The following is a 25,012-nucleotide window of genomic DNA, read 5'->3' on the forward strand; positions in this document are numbered from 1 at the left end:
CGTTATCTGTTAGGGAACTGCTGAAAGATTTGTTCTTACACTTTGGCCTGTGTTCACCTGCTGATGATAAGTAGAAACAAATCAAACACCAGTTTTTAAAAACCATATCCACACTGTAGAAGCTCCAGTCTGCCACGTGAAAGAAGCGAGCTTACTGCACATGCTCATAACAAGCACAGAATTCCGAGCTACTACTGGTTGAAAAGCTAGAGGAATGGTGCAGTATACTGGCAGCTGCATATACGAAGTTCAAACATAAAATATTTGAAAACATTTACAAGGGTACGTGATCAGATTGGATTAAATTCAATTTGGATGAATTATTTTGGAATTTTTTTTTGGGTAGGCTCAGCCTTAGAGCCTTAATGGATGCTTCGCTACTGTACACGAATGGTGATTTGTATGGGAAATGATTTGATATTTTACACATCCTGTGACCCTTTTGGTTACACAAAAAAGGTCAACACAAGAGAAAGGAAATGAAAAGATGACTGAAGGATGGATAAATTATTCAGCAACCAGATGAAAATCACAGAATGTGAAGCCACAAGATGAGAAGGGAGGGGGTGGACCCTGTGGAAGCATTTCAGTATCATACTACACTAAATCTTCTCATAGTGAAGCCAGAGCAGATAATGTCTACAAACAGTCTCTCACAATGGCTCCTGTAGCTATAATACACAAAGAGGATATTCAAACTAATATAACTGTTGTGCTCTTACCTTTATGTAGGAGCAGAGGCCATCACCTTTAAGTTCGCCAGAAACAGGATCAGTATACAGCTTCACTTTCATCTTGCCAGTGTCAACATCACGCATCACCAATCCACATTTCTGCATTACATCTACAAATTCTTGCTCTGTGATGTCTAATGGAAGATTGCTCACATACACTTTGGTATTGTGCTGCTCATCTAGTTCAAACCAAGCTGTAAAAAAAAGTAAATTGTTTATGTCTTCCACAACTTTCTTTTATCAACATATAGAACAGAATGCAAAAAGACCTCTCTTGTTAAGGGTAAATGGAAACAATTACTCACACAAAATGAGCGCATTAGCATGGTGCCTTAAACCAAAAACAGCAGCTGTGTGTCCATTTACAATGTCTGACTAATGCAATGCAAAGTTAGAGATACTGCTGTTGAATGCTAAAGCTGATTTCAAACATAAAAGACGCTTACCAGAAATGAAATTGCACAACAGCATCATTTTTCCATTTAGGTTGTACATATTTAGTTCTTTTCTTCATTCTACAACTAGTGTTACTTAATGGTGTCTTTCTGGGTGTTCCACCAAGCATTAAATGGAAACAACAACTTGGTTGAACAGCCAGGAGCACACAATTAATCAATTGTGTCAAAGCTGAGAAATAATACTTCTATCTTTCTACGCCATTATCGAGCATTTTGGATAGAACAAGGTGCGATACATATCAAAACTGCAGCACATTCACTTGATGTGCTTCTGTTTGTTTTGGTTAAAAACATTTGATAACAGTTTCAAAAGCTGAAGTTAACTGTTAAATGAAGAAAAGGCCTGAAGAAATCCAGCCTAAACAGAAAAAATGCTGCATTGATTTAAAAAATTTACAGCTGTGATGCCCACTATGAAGAAGATGAATGCAACTGTTCTAGTGACACATGACAGCAATACACTTTTCTATTTATGTCCTCTGACAAAGAATTTGAGCTTGAAAGCTGAACTACTGCTATCTGTTGCTTGACACCTGACTGGCTGTTTTTGTCATATCATTACTTACAGAACACACAGCAATGAACGTACAGCTTACGAACACACATAATACGTGCTTATACAAAATGTGAAACGTAAGATATAAGAAAAAATAAAACTCTGTCCTTTTATAAGTACATTCATTTTAGTTAGTGTATCTTAGTAACTTACAGACATTGTGTACAACATATGAAACTAACTGGTGCTTTGCAACTACTGTTGGTATCATACACACTGTTTTCTTTAACACGTGTGTGCACTGCATTACATTAGTTACATATGATCAAATTTAGAATGTCTCCTGCTTACTTTTACTATATGGGAAGATGTTCTGTAACTGAACAAAAGCAGACATCATTATGGACAGGAAAATAGATAATGTCGTAAGTTCCATGCGGCTTTTCGCAGATGATGCTGTAGTATACAGAGAAGTTGCGGCATTACAAAATTGAAGCGAAATGCAGGAAGATCTGCAGCGGATAGGCACTTGGTGCAGGGAGTGGCAACTGACCCTTAACATAGACAAATGTAATGTATTGCAAATACATAGAAAGAAGGATCCTTTATTGTATGATTATATGATAGCGGAACAAACACTGGTAGCAGTTACTTCTGTCAAATATCTGGGAGTATGCGTGCGGAAGGATTTGAAGTGGAATGATCATATAAAATTAATTGTTGGTAAGGCGGGTACCAGGTTGAGATTCATTGGGAGAGTCCTTAGAAAATGTAGTCCATCAACAAAGGAGGTGGCTTACAAAACACTCGTTCGACCTATACTTGAGTATTGCTCATCAGTGTGGGACCCGTACCAGATCGGGTTGACGGAGGAGATAGAGAAGATCCAAAGAAGAGCGGCGCGTTTCGTCACTGGGTTATTTGGTAACCGTGATAGCGTTACGGAAATGTTTAACAAACTCAAAGTGGCAAACTCTGCAAGAGAGGCGCTCTGCATTGCGGTAGCTTGCTCGCCAGGTTTCGAGAGGGTGCATTCTGGATGAGGTATCGAATATATTACTTCCCTCTACTTATACTTCACGAGGGATCACGAATGTAAAATTAGAGAGATTAGAGCGCGCACAACGGCTTTCAAACAGTTGTTCTTCCCGCGAACCATACGAGACTGGAACAGGAAAGAGAGGTAATGACAGTGGCACGTAAAGTGCCCTCCGCCACACACCGTTGGGTGGCTTACGGATTATAAATGTAGATGTAGATGAAGATTTTGCGAAAATGCTTATGTGAAAAATAATGCAAAATTGGCAATTTTTAACAAAATGTTGCAGAATCACTGGTTTTTAAGAAATATCATAAAATCGGCAATTTTTTAAAAACCCAAGAAATTTGTCATTTTTTCATTTCAAAACTGTTATATATCTGAGAACGGTAGTATGTGAGTTTTCATAACTACTAATTACAGAATGTTGAAATTGCATTTTGACGTCTTATTTTATCAAGTCTGAGGTCCATGTATAATCTTAAAATGAATTATCTTTTCCCGCATAACTATGCAGCATTGTCAAAATTAACATCAAAAGTGGCAAAAAAAACGGCACTGTAATTGGAAAAAATAACAGTGAAAAACGAAAAATATACTGAAACTAGAGAAAGACACTGATATAAGAATAAATATCCATCAAATTTTGTTAAAAAGACCTGAATTAGGCAAAAAAAAGGTAGCACCAATTTTGGCCAAAAAGATAACAGAATTTCCAAAAAAAAGGGGGGGGGAGCACAGAACTTGGAAAAAATAACACTGAAAGCAACAAACAAACAAAAAATAAATAAATAAAAATTTGAAAAAAACACCGAATCTAGCAAAATAGCAGCAAATTTTGTAAAAATAGCAGCAAATTTAGCAAAAAATTGCACCATATTTATCTAAATACAGCAGCAAATTATCCAAAAAAACTGGAAAAAACGGGGGGCAAAAATAAAACCAAATTTGTCATAAAATAACTCCAGTTTGGCAAGAAGCTTCAAATTTGGCAAAAAAATTAGAATTTAGTGAAAAAATAGCTCCAAATTTGACAAAAAATAAAACCAAAAAGAGACATACGAAATTGACAAAAGCAACAAAAATGTTCCAAATTTGGCAAAAAACATCGAAACTGGCACAAAAATCAGAAATTGGTAAAGAACACTAAAAATGTCAAGAAAATGCCGAAATTGACAAAAACGAATTTGACAGAAATATACTGTGAATTTTGCAAAAATGGTAAATTTGAATTAAGCGAATAAAGGTAACACAGAATCTGTCTTAGAACAACACCACATCTGGTAAAAAATAACACCGAATATAGAAAAAAAAATGAATTTTGCCAAAAATAACACTGAAACAGGATATAAAATAAAACAATTTTTCCTGTCCCTACTCATCATTGTGAAAAAAGTGTGACAGTTGATTATAATAAAAGACATTATTATATAATGCACTAGTTGTGGGTTTCTTCTTTTGACAGTATGTCAAGCATTCCTAAAAATAAAATGTTTTTAATTACTCTTGCCACCACCACTCTGTATTTTTAATACCACATAATAGTTCAATTTCCTAAACCTCCCCAGTCCCTTTTCCTTCATCCCTCTTCCCTCCCCTTCTTCTGCCACAAGAAGTAGTCACTGGCTCTGAAAGCTCGCTTTTTTCAATATCTTTTATATGAGTTTACTCCCGCCACTGCTGCTGAATGCATTTTTTAATCTATCCTGTAATAACACACAATCTAATCCTAGCATGACTTTATAAACAATATATTCTGCGGTAACCAGTTTCAATAAGCTATCAGCAGATAAAAACAAACAGCATTTAATCAGAGACTCTCAGCAATTTAAAAAAGAGCATTAAAATTTTACTCTACGCCCTGATACATACTTTGTCAACCACTGTGAAGTGCATGGCAGAGGCCACATAGCATAGTACCACATGTTAGGGTTTGTTCCTGTTCCATTCATGTATGGGGAGCAGGAACGATGACTGCTTGTCCATGTGTGGTGTAATTAGTGAAGTCTATTTTTTTCTCCATATTTCCCAAATGGATATCAAAAATTATGAAAAAAAATAGGTTGCTACTCACCATAAAGAGGACGTGACGAGCTGCAGACAGGTGCAACAAAAAGTCTGTTACACACAGAAGCAGACACACTTCATGCACACATGACTGCTAACAATGGCCTCTCTTGCCAGACATGCACCCTGGACACAGCAGCTGGAGACAGTGGTTATATGTGCTTGAGGTGTGCCTGCTTCTGTATGTAACACTCTTCTTATTGTGCTTGTCTGTAATTCAATGTGTTATCTTTATATTTCACTGAAATTTTATTTTAAAATACGTGATAAAAAGTGTTTGTGTTGTTGCAAAAAAGAAGAAAAGCCAAGAAAAAGCAAGGAGAGGAGAATGTAAGTAAAATGAACAACTGATAGTGTGTGACTTTAAACTCGCGAAATTGAAGTAAATGATTGGAATCGTTGCTTTTGCACAGGCCTGCTGCAGCATCCAAACTGCTGTCGAGATTGTACTACTGTAGTAACTGAAGATCCATGTAATTTGCCAGCTGAAGATGGGTGCACACCCAAAATGCATATTGGCGTAAATAAAAACGCATTAAAAAGTGGCTGGTTGCTGTATTTTTTCAGTGAAATATCATTATCCACGGCCACGGAGCTCAACAGTCCAAATAAAATGGACAAATTGTTATCTTTATGGTGAGTATCAATATATCCTGTTCATAATTTTTGATATTCCAACCTGTACTTTCCATCATTGCCTAAGGCAGCGATTCGTATAAGCCTGAAGAACATATCTAGATTTTTCACTTAATGATGGTTCTTGAAATTTTGTTAGTAGGCTTTCATCTACCAATTTGCATTGATCGTCAAGCATCTGCCATTTCCACCCCTTTTTTTTTTAAGATAATTGCGACGCTCTCCCATCAGTCAAACAAACCTGTGTCCATTTCTGGTGCTCTCTTTGTACATGTTCAATATCCCCTGTTCGTCCTATTTGGAATACGCCCAACACACTTGAACAATACTCTAAGACGAGACATGTAAGTGATCTGTATGTAGTTTCCCCTGTAGATGGAATGCATTTTTCCAGTATCCTGCCAAAGAACCAAAGTACGCCACCTGCCTTACTTACATCTCAGCCTATGTGATCATTCCATTTCATATCCCTACAAATTGTTACACCCAGGTACGAAAAGTTATACTGGCAGCTTAAAGAGTATGACTATTCACTGCATACAGATTGCTATTTTTTATATCATGTAGATAGATCTTTGACAACAATCAGGGTCACAATGTTAGCATTACGCAAACAGTAATAAATAAACAGCATTTAATCAGTACAAATGAGGAAACGGCAGCAGATTTTCTCAAAATATTAAAAACATACTAATACACAGTGTGTTAAGCTCATTGGTGCCACTTTTTAAATACAAATACGTTCAGCAGACTAGGGCTGTGGGCGTACTTTCAACATTTGCATATAAAAATACACCAACAAATAATTGTGAAGAAATTATGTTCAGTTTAATCTGGCATGATAACAATGGAAAATTCTGGATGGAATAATATATAAAATAAAGGAAAGGCAACCACTCACCTGCAGCTGACTGATGCGTGACATACACAATCATACAACTGAAAACAGTATTTACACCAGCTTCTGAACTCTTGCTCTTTCTCTAGTAGAAATACACACATTCACAGACACCAAACAGTCTCACACACACATCCACGGCAAGGCTGACTGTTGATTATCGATGGAGATGCATTAGGGAAGGATGCGCCAAGCGAAGAGCAGGTAGGAGGATAGTTTGAGGCAGATCTTTCACCAGATCACTCAGCAGTTACACAAGAAGACAAAAGGTGGAGGTTTAAGTCAGGGATTACAAGAGTGCAGGATATGCTGGAAAGACAATTCCCACCTGTGTAGTTCAGGGAAATTAGTGCTGGAAGAGAATATCCAAATGGCTCGCATAATGAAGCACACGCTGAAGTCATTTGGTTGTGATGTGCACCGTATACACAACCCAGACAGTCAAGTATGCAGTTCGCCCCAGTCTGGCGACAGCCATTCACATGAGTAGAGAGTTGGTTACTTGTCATGCCCACACAGAATGCTGCACAGTAATTACATTGTAGCTTCCTTCACACGCGCTCCTGACTTATCGGGTAGAAATGTCTGTGACTGGACTGCAGTAGGGGACGGTGGGTGCATATAGGAGACAGGTCTTGCACCTGGGTCATCCAGAAGAAAATGACCCAAGGACTGCAGGAATGAAATAGGGTTGGACAAGGATGTTCTGTAGGTTTGGTGCATGGCATAACGCAACTTTGGGTAAAGTGGGTACGATTTTTGGTAGGATTCCCCCATATCAGGTCACAAGAAGACATAGTCAAAGACCTGGTGAAGCACGTGGTTGAGCTTTTCAAGGCCAGGGTGTACTAGGTGATCTGAGGAGTGCTGGTCAGTTGAAAGGCAAACTGTCTTAGAGGAGGAGGGAATGTGAGGTTTGTATTGGATGAGCTGGATAGAACACTGTCTGCCAAGAAAGGCTACAATAAGGTTGTCGACATATTTGGATGACTCCTACTTTCCACTTCAGATATAGTGCCCATGGGTGGCAAGACTGTAAGGAAGATATTTTTTAACATGGAACCAGTGACAGCTGTCAAAGTGGAGGTACTGTTCGTGGTTGGTACACTTGATATGAACAGATGTTTTTATGGAGTCATCTGAAAAATGAAGATCAACATTTAAGAAAGTGGCTTATTGAACTGAGTACGGCTAGATGAAGTGGGTTGGAAGCAGGTGTTGAGGCTGTGGAGGAAAGAGCAAAGGTTGTCCCTGTCAAGAGATCAAATCATGAAAATGTCATCAATGAATCTGAACCAGGTGGGGGATTTTAGATGTTGAGTGGGTAGTAAGGATTCCTCCAGATGACCCATAAATAAGTTGGCATAGGATCATGGAATGCAAGTACCCATGGGAGTGCCATGTATTTGTTTACAGATTTGGCCTTCGAAAGTGCAATAATTGTTGGTGGGGATGAGACTGGCTAAGGGGATTACAAAAGAGTTGGCGGGTTTGGTAGAAGGAAGCTGGTGTACATACTGTTTTCTGTTGTGTGTTTCTACATGCAAAACACACACACACACACACACACACACACACACACACACACACACACACACACACACAAAAGGAAGAGCACCTCTGCAGAAAGCATAAAACGCTGTAGGCATAAACAACGTGTAAAATAGTTAAAAAACCTGAATTTTTCATAAACATACTTGGTTCCTGGGGAGCTGCCTTTCTTTTCAGTGCCTCCTGCTTAGCTTTATCAGCAGCCTCTTTTTCTTTCTCTTCTTCGTCTACTGATTTTTCTGGAGGTTTTGCAGTTTCAGTAAAGCCATAACTTAGCTGATATCGAGCTAAAAATTCATCGTCCACCTATAAAGATAAAAGAAAAACTTCAAGGAAAGCTGTAAGAAATTTAATACCTACCAATAAGCAATTGGAAAATGCAACAGCAGCACTGGCAGGAAAACACAAGAAACATTAATTTGTTCACAGACAAATACCTTGGTCTTCCACCATAATGTATGGTGGCCTCTTCCTCTAAGATATTATAGAAAAGAAGTTTCAGTGTTATATAGCAAAATGTCATGTTTGAGTCTATCATTTTAATGTTACTTCCACAGCTTATATGTCTGTGTCACTTCTCGTAAGGGTGAATGGACATAGGACTTTACGATAATCCAGAACACCGGTGTCAGTTATTAGCAAAGCTTATCACTAAACCATGAAGATAGTACAAGTGAAACACCCTCATTACATTTTAGATATTTTGCTAGTGGTGTGGATAAAAGGAATGTAAGATAGAATAAAGCGACATAATGAATCAGAATAATCAATGAGAAAAATTACCAGCACATATTTTTTACTGTAATGATTGTTTCTTATACCATGTGAACGAAAACTCCTTTGACAAAATTTCAGAGGTTGTTTGCGGGTATTTTCTGAATATTTTGGTTTATGGGACATGTGGTCTTCAGTGGCCCATTATAATAATAAAATAAAGACTTATTCAGTTTTTTGCTCCAATTACTTTTGTTTTTGTGAAACAGTGTTCACAGCAGTGAAAAAGCCAGTGATATGCAGTCATAAAAACATATAAAAGACACTACAGAGTAACACAAAACCTCAGAGATGCAAAACTACTGTGATATGGTTATCACATTGGCAGGAGCAGCTCAGCATAGCATTGTTGTGCTATTCTGCTGCTGCATTCAGTCAACCCATAACGAGGTGTATTGCAGCCTTCATATTTAAGCCTTTCTATCCATAATGATGGTCTCACTGTTAACATGCAACAAGCACTGCCAGAAGAACAGACTTGAGACATAAGAGAAAGTGGTACTCAATGCAAGCTTTATGGCGAAGTGGCAAGACATGCAACAAGCACTGCCAGAAGAACAGACTTGAGACATAAGAGAAAGTGGTACTCAATGCAAGCTTTATGGCGAAGTGGCAAGACACACAGTGAATACTGTTGCCATTTATACTGTTGTGCAGACATTTTCATTGTACTACAGATATAACAATAAACGAGTGTAAGAACTCAAACTAAATGAAACAACTCTGTAACGAGCCACTAGAAACAAAGGGCCCCAAATAAAAAAACACTCATGAAATATCCCTGGACAACCTCCTACATTTTGTTGGTGGAGTTCTGGTTCACTGAGTACATTAAGGGATGCATTAAGAGGAGGAAAAAAAAAAAAAAAAACCTGGGAAACAGAGTGCAAAATGTCCACACATCTGCTAGTGATAAATTTTTGGTAAAACAATTGTCAGACAAGAAACATATTAACAAAGGTGTGCCTGAGGGTAGTATACTGTATTCAATACTGTTGTTCTTGATATATATCAATGACTTTCCAGACAGTATAAAAGTTCTTTTTGGTGACCACACCAACTTCATAGTCACTGGAAAACACCAGAAATCCTAATAAAGAAGGCAAATGAAACCCTCAAGGATGTTTATAAATGGGTAGATATGATAAATTAACACTGAACCCAAAGAAAACAAACAGCATGCACTTCAGAACAAAGAGGGAAAACAACTATGTCGCATTTAGCATGGTTGATAAATGTACAGATCGAGTAACAAGTACAAAGGTTTTAGGGATGAACATTTATTGTCAATTAAATGAGAATGAACACACAAAGATACTGGCGAAAAGAATGTCATCAGCATGTTATGCTCTTAGGGTTCTAGAAAAGATTTGTAACAGCCAATTCTTTGTGATGACATACAGTTCTTGCATACACTCAAGCCACAGACATTGTATTTTTTTCTGAGGATGAAAGGCAGAAAATGTCGGCACAATTTCCAAAGTGCACAAAAGGATCATAAGAATAATAACTAAAAGGAGCAGTAGGGCTTATTGCAAAGAACTATTTAAAAACTGAGTATGCTTTCAGTCATTCATCAACTGTTCTATACGTAATCATGGAACAAGAGCCAAGAATAACAAACAAAAAACTTGAAAGAGTATTTTCTGCCAACGAATAAAACTGTAAAATAGATTGCCCAAAGAGATAACTAAAATACCTCTATTTGAAAAAGAAGCTAAAATATGCTTAATGAGTAATGCATAGGCTACCACATACTTAAAGGTTACTTAGAGGACTTGAAGCAGAAGTTAATAACACTGTCACATCACAATACATAATCACAATGTAATGCTTCTACAATCTGCATTATAGTAATTATTTTCGTGTAGTAATGCATTTTCATTATCCTGGGCTCAACATCTGACACAACAGGGGAGATACAGACTCAGTTTTACAGATGCCTGAAGGGAGAACATGGAGATGTACAACTTCATGGTCCTGGAGTCACCAGCAAGCATCCATAGTGTGTGCAGTGCAGCAAGCTATGCTTTATTATAAGATATTTAGTGCAAATTGTGTTTGGTAAAGAGATGGTGGTGATAGCAAGTTCCATACACCTTGACAGAGCATAGGGAATGATGCGAGATACCCGAACCGCTGTACTAGGCAAGGTCCTAACGGTCATGGTTTGCCATTGCCTTCCTCTGAGTGTAATGGGGATGAATGATGATGATGAAGATGACACAACACCATCCAGTTACCTTGAGGCAGATGAAACTCCCTGACCTAGCCGGGAATCAAACCGGGACCCCATGCTAGGGAAGTGAGAACGCTGCCACGAGACCACAAGCTGCGGACTGGTAAAGAGAACACTACACAGTAAGGACCTACTGAATGACACAGTGCAGTTCTTAAGACACGGGCTTTGTACTCAGAACGATGGATTTTGCTCTGTTCGGCCATCTTGATTTAGGTTTTCCTAAAGCATTTCAGGCAAGTGTCAAGGTGGTTCCTCCAGCATGGCCAAGGGGAGCCACCTGTTCTATCCTCATAAACTTATGTATATATTCAGTCAGTGTGGTTTCAGCTGCCTGAGACTATTGATGACAAAGGCCTTACTGGCCAAAAGCTTTATTTGTGACAGTCTTTTTGTTATGCCTATCTGAGGATCAGCAACTTTCCTTTTCATAATATTGTATATATTCTACATGTATGTACACTGGATCTAGAATGAAATTCTCGCTCTGCAGAGGAGTGTGCAATGATATGAAATTTCCTGGCAGATTAAATCTGAGTGCCAGACCAAGACTCAAACTCAGGACCTTTGCCTTTTGTGGGAAAGTGCCCTACCAGCTAACCTAACCAAGCACGACACACGACCCATCCTCACAGATTTACTTCTGCCAGTACCTCAGCCCCTACCTTCCAAACTTCATAGAAGTCCTCCTGAAAAACCTTGCGCGACTACTGTATATATTTACTTTCATTGTATTATGATGACAAATCCTATGTCATTGTGAAATGGTTCCTGGACAAATGAATAAATAAAAATGTGACTTTTGATCTCTAAATTATGTTAAAGAAATTAACATAAGCACTATATGGCTAGATTTCAATTACACTGAAACTTACTGTAATCTACAAATAATATCTGTGGGTGAGTGAAAAGTGTGTGCAACTGGTTAACAAACCTTTGGAAACCATGCATTCTTTTCGCGGTCCCAGATGTAAACTGATCCATCAGTAGGATCTGTGTAGGTATGGGTGTCACCTTCAAAGCCATAAGTTCCTTTCGTCATGTCTTGTTTAACTGGTTGGACTTCTTCAGTTTCTGAGTCTGTTTCATGTTCCTCTTTCTCTTTTGGTGCTTCTTTAACCACTGAATCAGTGTCAGCCTTAATTACCCATGAATTTTTACCTGTATCATACTTGTACGTCACACCTGGAAAATATCAACAAAATTTTTCATAACTTATGAACACTGGTTGTTTGAAGTAGTGAAGAAATATTTCAGTATTATCACTTCTAGGAATTAACATATATACTCAATACTATGGCACTGCATTACCAGTACATCAAACAATAGCTTCTGTTAACTGATTAGATTAGGATCATTCTTCGTTCCATAGAACCAAAAATGAATGGATTCTTGCAGATGTGGAACATGTGAGAAAGTATTAAAAAAAAAAAAAAAAACATAGAACATTCAAATACAATACTCACTTCCCAGATCATTTGTCAGGGGATGTCAAGGTACTGCTAATATTCACAGAATTAATACACTGTCAGACTGAAACATAGTTATACATTTTTAAGAAATTTATCATATACAAAATAACTAATACTGACTGCTGTAAACAAGTGTTGTCAAAACTGAAATCTAACAAGACAATTTTATTTAAGCCAGTTGAAGAGTCCATGTTAAGATATTCAACTATAGAGCAGAAGGAGATGCCTACCGAAAAGTCTTTCAAACTCTGTTTAAACTGTCAAACAATAGAAATTCCATTTAGGAACATCAACAATGTAGGAAAAGACAGACTCTAGTTGACATAAAAAAGATATGTTATGTTGCCAACAGGCACATTTAAATGACACTTGTGTAAGTCTTTTGGCTACAGCCTTCATCAGAAAAAGATACACACACCATTCACACACACAAGCAAGCACACCTCATGAACACATGACAGCCAACCCTGGCATCTCAGACCAGAATGCAACTATTGTTTATGATGCAAGCGGCAATCTGGAGAGGGTGGGAAAGAGGTAGTAGTTAGTAATGTACAGGTGGGAAGAGAGACTTCTTTATGATAAGTACCAGTGTATCTGTTTGGATTGTGCTTTATCTGAAACCAAGCTTTAATGATCACTGGCAATTTACTGAAAATGTGTGTTCTGGATACTGAATCCCTTTCTGGACCAAGGTAAGTGATTTTAGGTCTTTATGTAGATTGTCCTTATTCCTTGTGTTGATACTATGTATTGAGTTATTGGCTGAAAATAGAGACATATTATTTGCAATAAATTTCATTATGGAATAAACATATTGAGAAGCAATTATTAAAATTCCCAGTTCTTTGAACAGGTATCTACATCTAGATGATGTTCTTGAATTTACACCACAAATGAGTTTTATTGCATGCTTTTGCACTCTAAATACTTTTGCTCGGTTTGACAAGTTACCCCAGAATATGATCCCATATGACATAACAGAATGAAAGTGAGTATTCCAACATCAGATACATCAAACACACACATGAAAAACAGAAAGGCAGAGAAAGAGAGTTGTGTTTAGTTTAAAGAAGAACATTACAAAAGATGATCTACTGTGTTCAACATTCTTTTCAATACAGCAAATGGTCCTTTTTCTGATACTATTATTTTTATTCCATCCAGAGATTCACATGACTTGTTACAGAGTTCACCATTATTACAAATGACTTCCACAGCTGGTCTATGATGATGACAAGGAGGATTTTTAAAACATTAAGAAGGGAGAATAGTTAAACAGTCAGGTATTTTCTGTGTAGTATCTCACTATTTAGTTTGTATTTATCTCTGATTAGACATGAGACCATGGTTATATTCAACATGGGAAAGCTATGACATAGGTCAAACCATACATAATGTAAAAGCACTGTTTTAAAATAATTAGAAGGTATATGTTTCACCATAAAAATATTTTCACACAATAATTATCATAGCAGGGAAAGCTTTTACAAATCTTCGTCTAAACAGTGTCAACACAATAGTGTCATGTAAAGGTAAAAAAGGTAAATACACATGTGATTTCTATTTGCAGTTTTACCTTTATGCAACAATGATACTATTGTGAAAACTTTCCATGAATGAATGTTCCTAAATGCTACCTACGAAAAGAAAGTTCTTCTTATGTTGAAGACAGGTATCTACAAAACAAACTAAATTACTGCTGTCTCATTACGTGTGGTTTGGCCTACATTTCAGCTTTCCCAAGGAAGTACATTTAATGTCCATCAAGAATGAAGTCTTTAGAAATGGAGCACAACCTTGCATATGGAGGGAAGGTGAAAGAAAGCAGCTGCGTCCTTTCAAAGAAACCATCCCAGCATTTGCCTTAATTAATTAACAAAATGTGAGACATATAAATATGAATGACCAAACAGGGATTTGGGCCATCATCCTTCCGAACAGGAGTCCAGTGCCTATTCCAAAGAGAACTACTTCTGCTTCTTAGACATATAATGGATGATCATTTACATTGGGTCATTCCATGTCAAGTGGCCTAAGAGTCCCCACTTGACAATCTCATATTTTGATGAAATTTTTACAGGATGTACATATAGACCTTACATGAAGCACTGCCAAATTACAGCTTCATAAGTAATACGGTGGGGCCACTAGCCACCCTTTCGTAAAGGCTCGTTTTTCGAAATTGCGACTGAAATGAATAAATGATCAACTTTGTTTTACCATTGTTCAGGATCTAATAGGCCTGTCGTGCTGAAACTTTGTGATCCTGTCCAACTTTTTGGGTACAATATCTTAGCTGTAAAAAAAAAAAAGGTCAAATTATGGTAAATTCATCATAGTGTGCTATCAAAGTGGCTCATAAATCTTGTCATACCAAATTCTGACTATACTTCATTGCCTTGTATCTACTGAAAGAATAATTTTCTGAAGCTGATACTTTAGTTATCTGCAACATGTCAGTATGTCATAAAGCTCTGCCAGTGGCATCCAGATTGCTCAAATAATAACTAAGTTATCTGAGCTCACCTTGTCTGAACAGAAAAAGTTGTTTTTATTTTGGAGACAGACCAGTTTAGTGTCATCAATGGAGTTTGGTAACATGCTTCAACAATCAGTCTGAAGCACACTGTTGCACAGTGAAAGGGTTCAGATGTTGTATGTGCCTTTTAAATGATGTAAAGTTCGTTGTCATTACTGGCTAAACATCTTTTTTTTGGTAATTCAAAGTTATTTCAAGGTACGGGGTGACCCTTTAGAAATGTTTATCAGGTTATTTAACTTTTTTCTGTTGTATTCTCAAGGAAGTTCTCATTATATGTGATTGTTTAATATTTTTCAGTTGGAAATATACACCACTCCTACTTTATCTAATATTGAAACAAATGGAAATTGGAAGCATAAATTTAATTGTAGTGTAATGGATACCAACGAGGTTTCAGTACCATATGTCATTGGCCTTGCAGATAATTCTGCAAGTCACCTGAAAACACACACACATCAACAAGCCATAACGGAGATGATAGATAAACTCCAGTGGAAGACTCTGCAGAAGAGACGCTCAGTAGCTCGGTACTGGCTTTTGTTAAAGTTTCGAGAACATACCTTCACCGAAGAATCAAGCAGTATATTGCTCCCTCCTACGTATATCTCGCGAAGAGACCATGAGGATAAAATCAGAGAGATTAGAGCCCACACAGAAGCATACCGACAATCCTTTTTTCCACGTACAATACGAGACTGGAATAGAAGGGAGAACCGATATAGGTACTCATGGTACCCTCCGCCACACACTGTCAGGTGGCTTGCGGAGTATGGATGTAGATGTAGATTCCAATCAAAAAAATTTCAGTAGTGCAACAGGAATTAATAAACCAAAGAAGTGAGATACGTCTTACTGAAAATGCACAAAGCAATACTTGTGGACGAATAAAACTTTCTACAGAGATATTGTTGTAATTCTTTCGGTGCAAAGAACTTTTCTGTTAAAAAGGGTTTACGGATTATCAATACGGAAAAAGCAAAACAATTGCAAGCCATAACTAAAAGCAATGTGAAACCTGGTCAGAGGATCTGTCCAACTTGCAGAAAACAATTTTTAGCAAAGAAAGCAGAAAAATCACAGTCAACTTCAAACCAGTCAGAAGATGTAGCATATCCAGAAGTCTCAATCAATTCAAGTCTAACTGCTTTTGGGGTCTCCCCTCTAAAATTTCAGAGAGCGTCAAAATGAGATATGAAGAGTTATGCAAAATGAGAAATAAGTGAAGCTCAACAGGAAATAATGAATAACATTGCTGCTGCTGGAGGATTTGCCCCAAAAGATCTTCAAACACCTAGTACAAGCAAGACATGTCCTGATTGTGAAGATTATAAGCAGCTGATTAAAGAATTGAAAGAGAATTTGCAATTGTCAAGGCAGCTTGAAAAATTGCAAATACTGTCATTAGTACCACAAAGCTGGACTATAAAAGAAACAATGCAATTATTTGGTGTTTCAGAGAGGATGGTAAAAGCAGCTAGGAAGTTACAGGCAGAAAATGATGCATTAGCTCCGCCAAAGAACAAGTGTGGCAAGAAGATTCCAGTTGCTGTAAAAGAAAGAGTGGTAACATTTTTTCAGAATGAAGAATTTAGCCAAATTTGTCTAGGTAAAAAAGACTGTGTATAAATTAGAATAGAAGGAAAGGAAGTTCTTCTGCAAAAATGCCTTCTTCTGAATAATGAAAGAAATGTTTGCTGCATATCGACTTCAGCATGGGCCTGAAATTGGATTTTCCAAATTTTGTGAATTGAGGCCAAAATGGTGCATCGGTGTGGAAGCTGCAGGAACCCACTCAGTCTGTGTGTGCACTTTACACCAAAATGTGAAATTGATGCTTGCAAGCACTCCAATTAAAGAAGATTATAAGTATCCGATTGCTAAAACAGTGTGTGATTTCGAATCCAAAGACTGCATGCTTAATCGCTGTGAAATCTTTCCAGGACAAGAACTACTGGAACAGTTTTAGTAGTTTTGAAGACAGTGATCCAGATGATACCATAGAGTTCAAACAGTGGGCGCACACTTATAGAGATATATTAGAAACCAAGCGGATGACCACCGAGGATTTTATTAAGATTTGATTTCAAAAATTGACAAACTTTCCACTCATCAGTATGTTACAAAGCACCAGAGCAAGCACCTAAAATGCATAAAAGAAAGCTGTAAGCCATCTGAACTGATCATATTAATGGACTTTGCTGAAAATTATTCCTTCATTGTCCAGGATGCACCTCAAGGTTTTCAATGGAATAACAGCCAAGCAACTTTACACCCATTTGTTGTGTACTTCAGAAATAACTTGGACATCAGCAGCATCAGCTAGTGTAAAATAAGTGACAGCCTGAAACATGATGAAATCACTATACATGCTTTTATAGTGAAATTAATAGATGGTGTAAAGTGTCTCCTTGGAAAAATCACACACATTTACTACTTCAATGATGGGTCAGCAGTGCAGTACAAAAACTTCAAAAATTTTCTGTATCTCTGCCACCATCAAAATGACTTTGGAATATCAGCAGAATGGAACTTTTTGGAATTGGAGGAACTGTAAAGTGCCTGGCAGCAAGAGCAAGCCTTCAAAGACCAACTGAGGACCAGATTTTGACACCAACTGATTTGTTTAAATACTGTACAAAGACTATCAGAGGAATCCAATTTATTTTTGTTTCAAAAGAAGAAATTGATACATTAAAAACTGGGCAGGAAGCAAGGTTCAGAAATGGCTGCACAGTATCAGGAAGAAGAGAAAATCACCATTTTGGGCCATTAAATGAAAAGCAAGTTTATATTAGAAGAGTATCCCATGATACAATTTTTTTGTGGCAAATGTTGACCAAAGTCAAGCAACAGTTTCATTCAGAAATATTACAGCCTTACAACTGGGCCAATACATTGCCTGTATATATGATGGGAAATAGTAGATTGGTAATGTGTCTGAAGTTTCAGAAGAAGAAAATGATGCTTTAGTCAGTTTCATGCACCCCAATGGACCTGCACATTCATTCTATTGGCCAGCTAGGCAGGATGCTTGTTGGATTCCAAAGCAACACATTATTTCTGTAATTTCAGCTCCATCAGCAACAAGAATGGGCCGACATTATAGCTTGTTAGAATCAACTGCAATTGCTATTAGTAACAATTTCAGCAAATGAATGAATAAGAACTGAAATATTTGGCTTGACTGGTACATGTATTTTTTAATGTAATATAAATGTAAGTTTATTTGGTATGACACGATTTATGGGCCACTTTGATACCACACTATGATGAATTTACCATAGTTTGACATTTTGTTTTACAGCTAAGATATTGTCCCAAAATGTTGAACAGGATCACAAAGTTTCAGCATGACAGGTATCTTAGATCCTGAGTAATGGTAAACAAAAGTTGATCATTTATTCATTTAAGTCACAATGTCAAGAAATGTAATGTAATGAAAATATAAGTTTATTTGTTCTTAAATGCAAAGGCTCCAAAACAAAAACAACTTTTTATGACCAAACAAAGTGAGCTCCTTTCAATGGTGCGGAGAAAAATCAAGTTTGAGTTATCCCTTTTGAGATATGACCTTTTGAAAGTGAGCCAAAATTGACTGATGAAATTTTTTAGCACACTTTGAACTTCGATAACTCAGTTATTATTTGAGCAATCTGGGCGCCACTTGCAGAGCTTTATCATCTATGACATGCTGGCGCAGGCTGCAGATAATTAAAGTATTAGCTTCAGAAAGTTACTCTTTCAGTAGATACAAGGCAATAAAGTATAGCCAAAATTTGGTACGACAAGAATTATGCGCCACTCTGATAGCACACTATGATGAATTTATCACAGTTTGACCTTCTGTACTACAACTAAGCTATTGTACCCAAAACGTTGAACAGGATCACAAAGTTTCAGCATGACAGGTCTCTTAGATCCTGAACAATGGTAAAACAAAGTTGATAATTTATAAATTTCAGTCACAATGTTAAAAATGAGCCTTTACAAGAAGGTGGCTACTGGCCCCACCATACTACTTATGAAGCTGTAATTTGGCAGTGCTTTGTAAGGTCTATATGTACATCATGTAAAAATTTCATCAAAATTGGTTTTTGTCGAGTGAGGAGCTTGTCTAAATTTAGACCACTTGACACTGAATGACCCATATGGTCCTTGAGCAGTTAATAAACAACTGTAGCCAGGGAATGACACATCAGCTTGTGTGTGGCAATACAGTACCTTTGTATGACCCTTGCACCTCATTTCATAATGAGTATCTTAGTGTGGCTCAGTCTTTCGTAATATAGGTGCTGCATGGCATTTGGATTGTGGTGCCTGACTTTAATGCATATAAATTTTGCATTAACATGGTTGAATTAATATGTAACAGCTTTCTCTTAACTATCACTGACCCAGGAATTTAAGACTGTCAACCTCTTCTATCTGCTCTTCTTCGAACTTTATGCATATGCTGGGTGGAAACCTCTTACAGGTTCTGAATTGCATAAAGTGAGTCTTTTCGAAGTTGAATGTCAGTGAGTTGGCTTTAAACCATTTATTAATATCCATGAAAATATCATTAGCAGATCTTTCTAGAACTACACTCGACAAACTATTTATTGCAATACTTGTGTCATATGCAAACAAAAAGAACACTGCTTCTGGTAGTGTAACTGATGAGAGATCATTAATGTACATGAGAAAAAGCAATTGCCCTAAGATGGATCCTTGTGGGACACCACATGTAACTTCTTCCCATTCTGATGATGACTGATGACTTAATTCACTAGTCCCTTGCACTGACACCCTTTGTTTCCTGTTAGCGAGGTATGACTTGAAAAATTTTGCAGCACTACCCATGACACCATAGAATTCTAATTTATTTAAAAGGACGTTGTGGTATACACAATCGAATGCCTTTGACAAATCACAGAAAATACCTGCTGCTTGTAACTTGTTATTTAATGAATTAAGTACATTTTCACTATAGGTGTAAATAGCCTTTTCAATATCAGAACCCTTCAGAAATCCAACAGATGGTTGAGAAGCTGCCTGTACATTACTTTTTCTAAAATTTTCGAGAATGCTGGCAAAAGTGAAATTGGTCTGTAGTTTAATGGCATCTCTTTATCCCCTTTCTTGAATAGAGGCTTAACATCTGCATATTTCAGCCAGTCAGGAAATGTTCCAGTTATAATTGACTGGTTACACAAGTAAGTTAGAATTGTACTAAACTCACAAGAACATGCCTTAATTAACTTTGTTGATATTTTATCGTAACCACTAGAATGCTTTGTTTTTAAAGATTTTACTATGGAAGTCCATAGTTTCCAAGGATGGCATTATCTTTTATACAAAGAAAGGTGTATACTCCACCACAACTGTAATATCAGCGAAACCCTCCGGGCTCATGCAATAACATAAGGCAAAAATCAAACAAAATGTTGCCACTTTCTCCAATACAAAAGTATACACTCAAATATAGACAAAATGTGAAATTAATTGAAAGGAAAAGTATAGGCTAACCTGATTGAGAATCTTTGTAGATATACGATTCTCCATCAAACTGGTATTCTTCAGGCGATACTAAAGATTTCGGCGCGATGCATTTAGAAGTCGTAGGGCCAGTGGAACTTTCTGCGGCTTCAGCATTAGCAGCTTTCATTTCTTCTGCATTTTTTGTTCTTGGGACCCATTCGTTTTTTATTCCATCCCATTCATACTGAAACGAAGATTCTGGGTCTGTGTAAACGCACACATCACCTTCGTAATGTACATTTGCTGCATTCATCCCATGTTCCTTTAACGTGGTTTCGTCTTGTGAATACTGTTCTGTCAGTTGCACATCTTTTGAATCGCGCTCCCCAGAATTTCCGTCTGCCATTCTTCCAGTTTCACAATACAACTGAGGCTTTAGTTACAATTATATAGCACGCCACTTCTATAACATGAGAAAAATCAAACACGACTAAGAATAATACGTAGGGCTTCCAACTGCGATTATATTTGTTTTGTCCGCTCCCTGAGATTTCCATATTTTAACTAATCTGTCATATTTTCATACGGTGAAAATATCGAACGAAAGAAGCTGCAGCACTCGCAACATTTTTCAAACGCAAACCACAACACAAAACAATAACAACTCAAAGACTTAAATAGAAAGATGTTGTGTTTCGCTCCATTCTTCCAAACAATGTCAAGAGGCACAGATACCTTTTTCCAAAAATTATTTACTCAAAAATTTGTAAATCAAAATGTTTTTGTGTTAATAATTGAATCTTTTGCGTCGACTATTACTGCTTAAACTATTTTCAACATGGGATTAAAGCTGTAAATAATAAAAATTCCTTCTATTAATTAATATATTGTATCATTTCTAAGCTCATTCTAATACTTGTTTTTGAAAACGAAATAGATTACTCAGTCAAATACAAAAAATGTGCAGCTATTATTCTGTGGGATAACAACTATTCTAGTTAGAATTTTGTATTCGTTCAAACTTCAACCAGTAGATGGCAGCTACTGCATATTTGGAACACTCCTGAAAGTTCGAGAAGTTCTACGGTATAGAATCGATGTCAACGTAGTCGACTGAGAACACCCCAGATCATTCCATAGCGCGCAACTTTCAGTATATAAACGTGACAGGAGCCGGGTTGTGCACTTGCGCTGAGCACTTGCAATACAGTGATACGTGGATTTAAGGAACGCCTGCGCTATTCGTGCAACACGGTAAGTGAGCAACCGTCTCGTGGATGTGAGCTTTGACATTAAAATAATTTATCGAGTTTGGCGCAGTTGCTTGTGCTTGTGTGAAATTCGTGCTTGTAGAGAAAAGTGTTAATAGCATTGTGAAGCGACCAATGTGTGACAGTTATAGAGTGATGAAGTAATAAAAATCTTTGTGTGCTCTTTACACTTATCACATGGTTCGGTATTGCAGATGTCGTTGCTGCCACTGATTTTTGGTGAAATAGAGTATCCGAGCCCGAGGATTAGCCCTCGGTATTCTCGTAACTTGCTCCTCGATGCTCTCAGTCAGTTGGAAGCTGCACAGAAAGAAATTGGCGCAGCCCAGTACTACGGAGATGATGGCTTAAAGGTAAGGATGAACACTATATAAATAGGTATTGTTACAATTCTTATTGGAGTTCGTTCAAAGCATTGTCAACATTGTTGAGACTGGGAGTTAGCTAAACAGTCTATTTGGTAGTTGAAGTGTTTTTGTATAACATTAACATAATATTTACGCTTGCAGGTGAATCTCGATGTGCAACAATTCAGACCAGATGAAGTTACTGTGAAGGTCGTTGACAAATTTGTCGTCGTAGAAGCTAAACACGAGGAGAGACAGGACCAGCATGGATACATTTCTCGTAGTTTCACTCGTCGTTATTTAATACCGGAAGACGCCGATGCAGATAAAATAGCATCGACATTGTCTTCGGACGGCGTACTTAGCATTGTTGCACCGAAGAAAGTGAGTAACTTTCATTAAAGGTTCACTTTCCTTCGCAAATAATCAAGAACAGGGGTTTCCAACAAAATTTTCTTGAGGACCCCCTCATCGATCGTGATTGGTACCTTGTCACATCACAGTATCAAGTGCCTAGCTAAATTAAAAGTCTTTTTTTATACGTTTTCTATTTTTTGTCTTTGAAAAAACTGACATATTAATTATTGAAAAATTATTGAGCGGCCAAAACAAAAAATCTGATATCATACGAAATATATTTAACATATATTTTTCTTATTCTAATGGCATCTTGCGGACCGCTCAGGAATAGCTCGCGAACCCCTGGGAGTTCGCGGACCACCTGTTGGAAACCACTGCTCTAGACTTTTAGGTTAATTATTTGCTTCGACATTTTTACCAATTATTAACATTACGTTCCAGAGGCCATTGCCCATGCCGGACGCCAATGAGAGGATAGTACCAATAGTTAGATCATCTGCACCAGCGGTAAAACAAGTTTCGGAACCTTCGAAAGTTGAGCAGGAGGGAGCAGCTGCAACAGAGGATACATCATCCAAGTAAAAGACAAACGAAATTTAAGCGTCAGGATTGTAGTAACAGCTTCCTTAAAATAACGCTGTTGCGTGTTAAACTTAAGACTGATACTATTTTCCCTCTAGAAGTATTAATTTCATGAATTTTGTAAACAGTTAACAGTTAAGTTATGTATTCAGATAATAGTCAAATGTGATTCTGTGTATTCTCATTTACGTACACAACATGGAGTTTTTCATGTGTATCTTGCTAGAGATAAATACTTGCCATAGAACTTCACCTTTTCAATATGAAGTATAACATCGTTTGTATTTTTTCCTAAACGTTTCATTCCATTATATTTGTAACTGCACTTCGTTTTTGTAGGAGAATTACTGTAATAAAGGAAAATAATAAAAGTTGTTCTTGAGTAGTGGTCATGAATTTCATTACTGAATTACCAACCTGTTCCTAAATATTCTCTACCATTGTTGAGAATTCATGAAAGAAAGCATTCCAAAAGTATATGTAGTTGGAAAAAAAACTTTTCTTGGAATCTGATAATATTGTGGAGAATAAAAATACTTAAGGCAAGTTACAGTAATTTTCAATAGATATATTACAGTTTGAAGAGGTTTGAGATTCCTTTATCCCTGATGAGTGTTAAGATTTATATAGTTCTGCAGGAGCTTCTTTTGTAGCAAATGCAATCTAAAGATCATGAAAGAGATGATTGTATTGGTAGTGGGGCTAGAACATTGTTGCTTATGATGGATGTAATAAGTTGGCCAACTCTTTCTCTACTCTCAGAGAAATCTTGGAAGCCAGAACTGTATGCAACACTGATTTAGTCTCTGTGGCCATGATCTTCCACAAATCCGTACCCACCTTGTGCAAATACAGGAGCTTTTTTTTCCACCAGTACCCTCTGAAGTAGGTCAGACAGTTTGATTTTCTTGTGTATATCAATGACCTGTCATCAGTAACATTACCCAATGCCAAGTTCGTTTTGTTTGCTGATGGCACAAACATTGCAATAAACAGCAAATCAAGTGTAGTTGTAGAAAGATCAGCTAATACAATATTTGTGGACATTAGTCACTGGTTCCTAGCCAATTCTTCATCACTAAACTTTTGAAAAACACGCTACATGCAATTAAGAACTTGTAATGGGTGTCCCATGAGTATATGCCTAACAGCTTGATAACAATTGTGAGGAGCACACCACAGAACTACTGAAGCGTCTTAACAAATGTCAATTTGCAATGCGAATTGTGTCAGACATAGGGGATATAAAAATGGAAAATCTGGCATACTATGCTTACTTTCATTCCCTAATGTCATATGGGATTATTTTTTGGGGTAATTCATCAAGCCAAGCTAAAGTTTTCTGGGCACAAAAGTGTGTAGTAAGAGTTAAATGTGGTGTGAACTCAAGAACATCCTGCTGAAGCCTGCTTCCCAATATATTTATTCCTTAATGAAATTTGTCATTAAAAATATATCACTTTTTCAAACCAACAGCTCAGTTCATGGAATCAATACTAGAAATAAGAATAATCTTCAAAAGGATTTAAAGTCACTTAGTCTTGTACAAAAAGGTGTGCATTATTCAGGAACACCCATTATCAATAACTTGCCAGCAGCCATATAAAGCTTAACAACCAATGAAATTCAGTTTAAGAGAAGCTAAGCTTAAAGGATTTATTGGTGGCCAACTCCTCCTACTCCATTGATGAATTTCTCAGTAGAACTAACTGATTTGTGTGTGATATTATAACTTCAGCACTCTGTGTAAGTACAATGTAACTTCTGTACCATTTCAGTGCAGTAATGTGTTCATTGTAAATAAGTATTATAGTAGTAGTTTTGCACATTTATTACCTTATAAATAAATAAAAAGTCTTTTTTATTTTATATTCAGTGCATTAGTATTTGTAAAATGACTCTTTCATACAGTGTTCATTAAAAAATGACGATCATTCCCCTTGGGACCTGTGGAATGGTACATTAGTGTATTTGTTTTAGTTGTGAATATTTGTCATGTATTGTTTTTCTGACATGTTCTACATCCTGGAGGACCTCCTCACTACGGATCAATTGGAATGCAAGTAAATCTAATCTAATCTTG

At 37.0% G+C, this 25,012-nt stretch overlaps 2 protein-coding genes across 2 annotated transcripts in view; one reads left to right on the top strand and one right to left on the bottom strand.

Moving 5' to 3' along the window:
- LOC126284937 (HIV Tat-specific factor 1 homolog) overlaps positions 1-21,416 on the bottom strand; it is a 521,685-nt gene extending 500,269 nt beyond the window's left edge. Inside the window, exons 1-4 of the mRNA XM_049984199.1 lie at positions 20,418-21,416; positions 11,827-12,077; positions 8,026-8,185; positions 723-928 (exon numbers count right to left, since the gene is read on the bottom strand). Coding sequence (XP_049840156.1) covers positions 723-928; positions 8,026-8,185; positions 11,827-12,077; positions 20,418-20,775 — 975 coding nt within the window. The 5' untranslated portion in view covers positions 20,776-21,416. The remainder of the gene's footprint in view (positions 1-722; positions 929-8,025; positions 8,186-11,826; positions 12,078-20,417) is intronic.
- A 23-nt stretch (positions 21,417-21,439) lies between these two features.
- LOC126284942 (protein lethal(2)essential for life-like) lies at positions 21,440-23,314 on the top strand. Its single transcript, XM_049984205.1, has 4 exons — positions 21,440-21,623; positions 21,835-21,993; positions 22,150-22,371; positions 22,789-23,314. The coding sequence occupies exons 2-4, from the start codon at positions 21,835-21,837 to the stop codon at positions 22,927-22,929; spliced, it is 522 nt and encodes a 173-aa protein (XP_049840162.1). The 5' UTR covers positions 21,440-21,623; the 3' UTR covers positions 22,930-23,314.
- Positions 23,315-25,012: the final 1,698 nt, after the last annotated feature.

Source organism: Schistocerca gregaria, chromosome 8 (genome assembly GCF_023897955.1).
Source record: "Schistocerca gregaria isolate iqSchGreg1 chromosome 8, iqSchGreg1.2, whole genome shotgun sequence".
In the NCBI taxonomy this organism is placed as follows: Eukaryota; Metazoa; Arthropoda; class Insecta; order Orthoptera; family Acrididae; genus Schistocerca; species Schistocerca gregaria.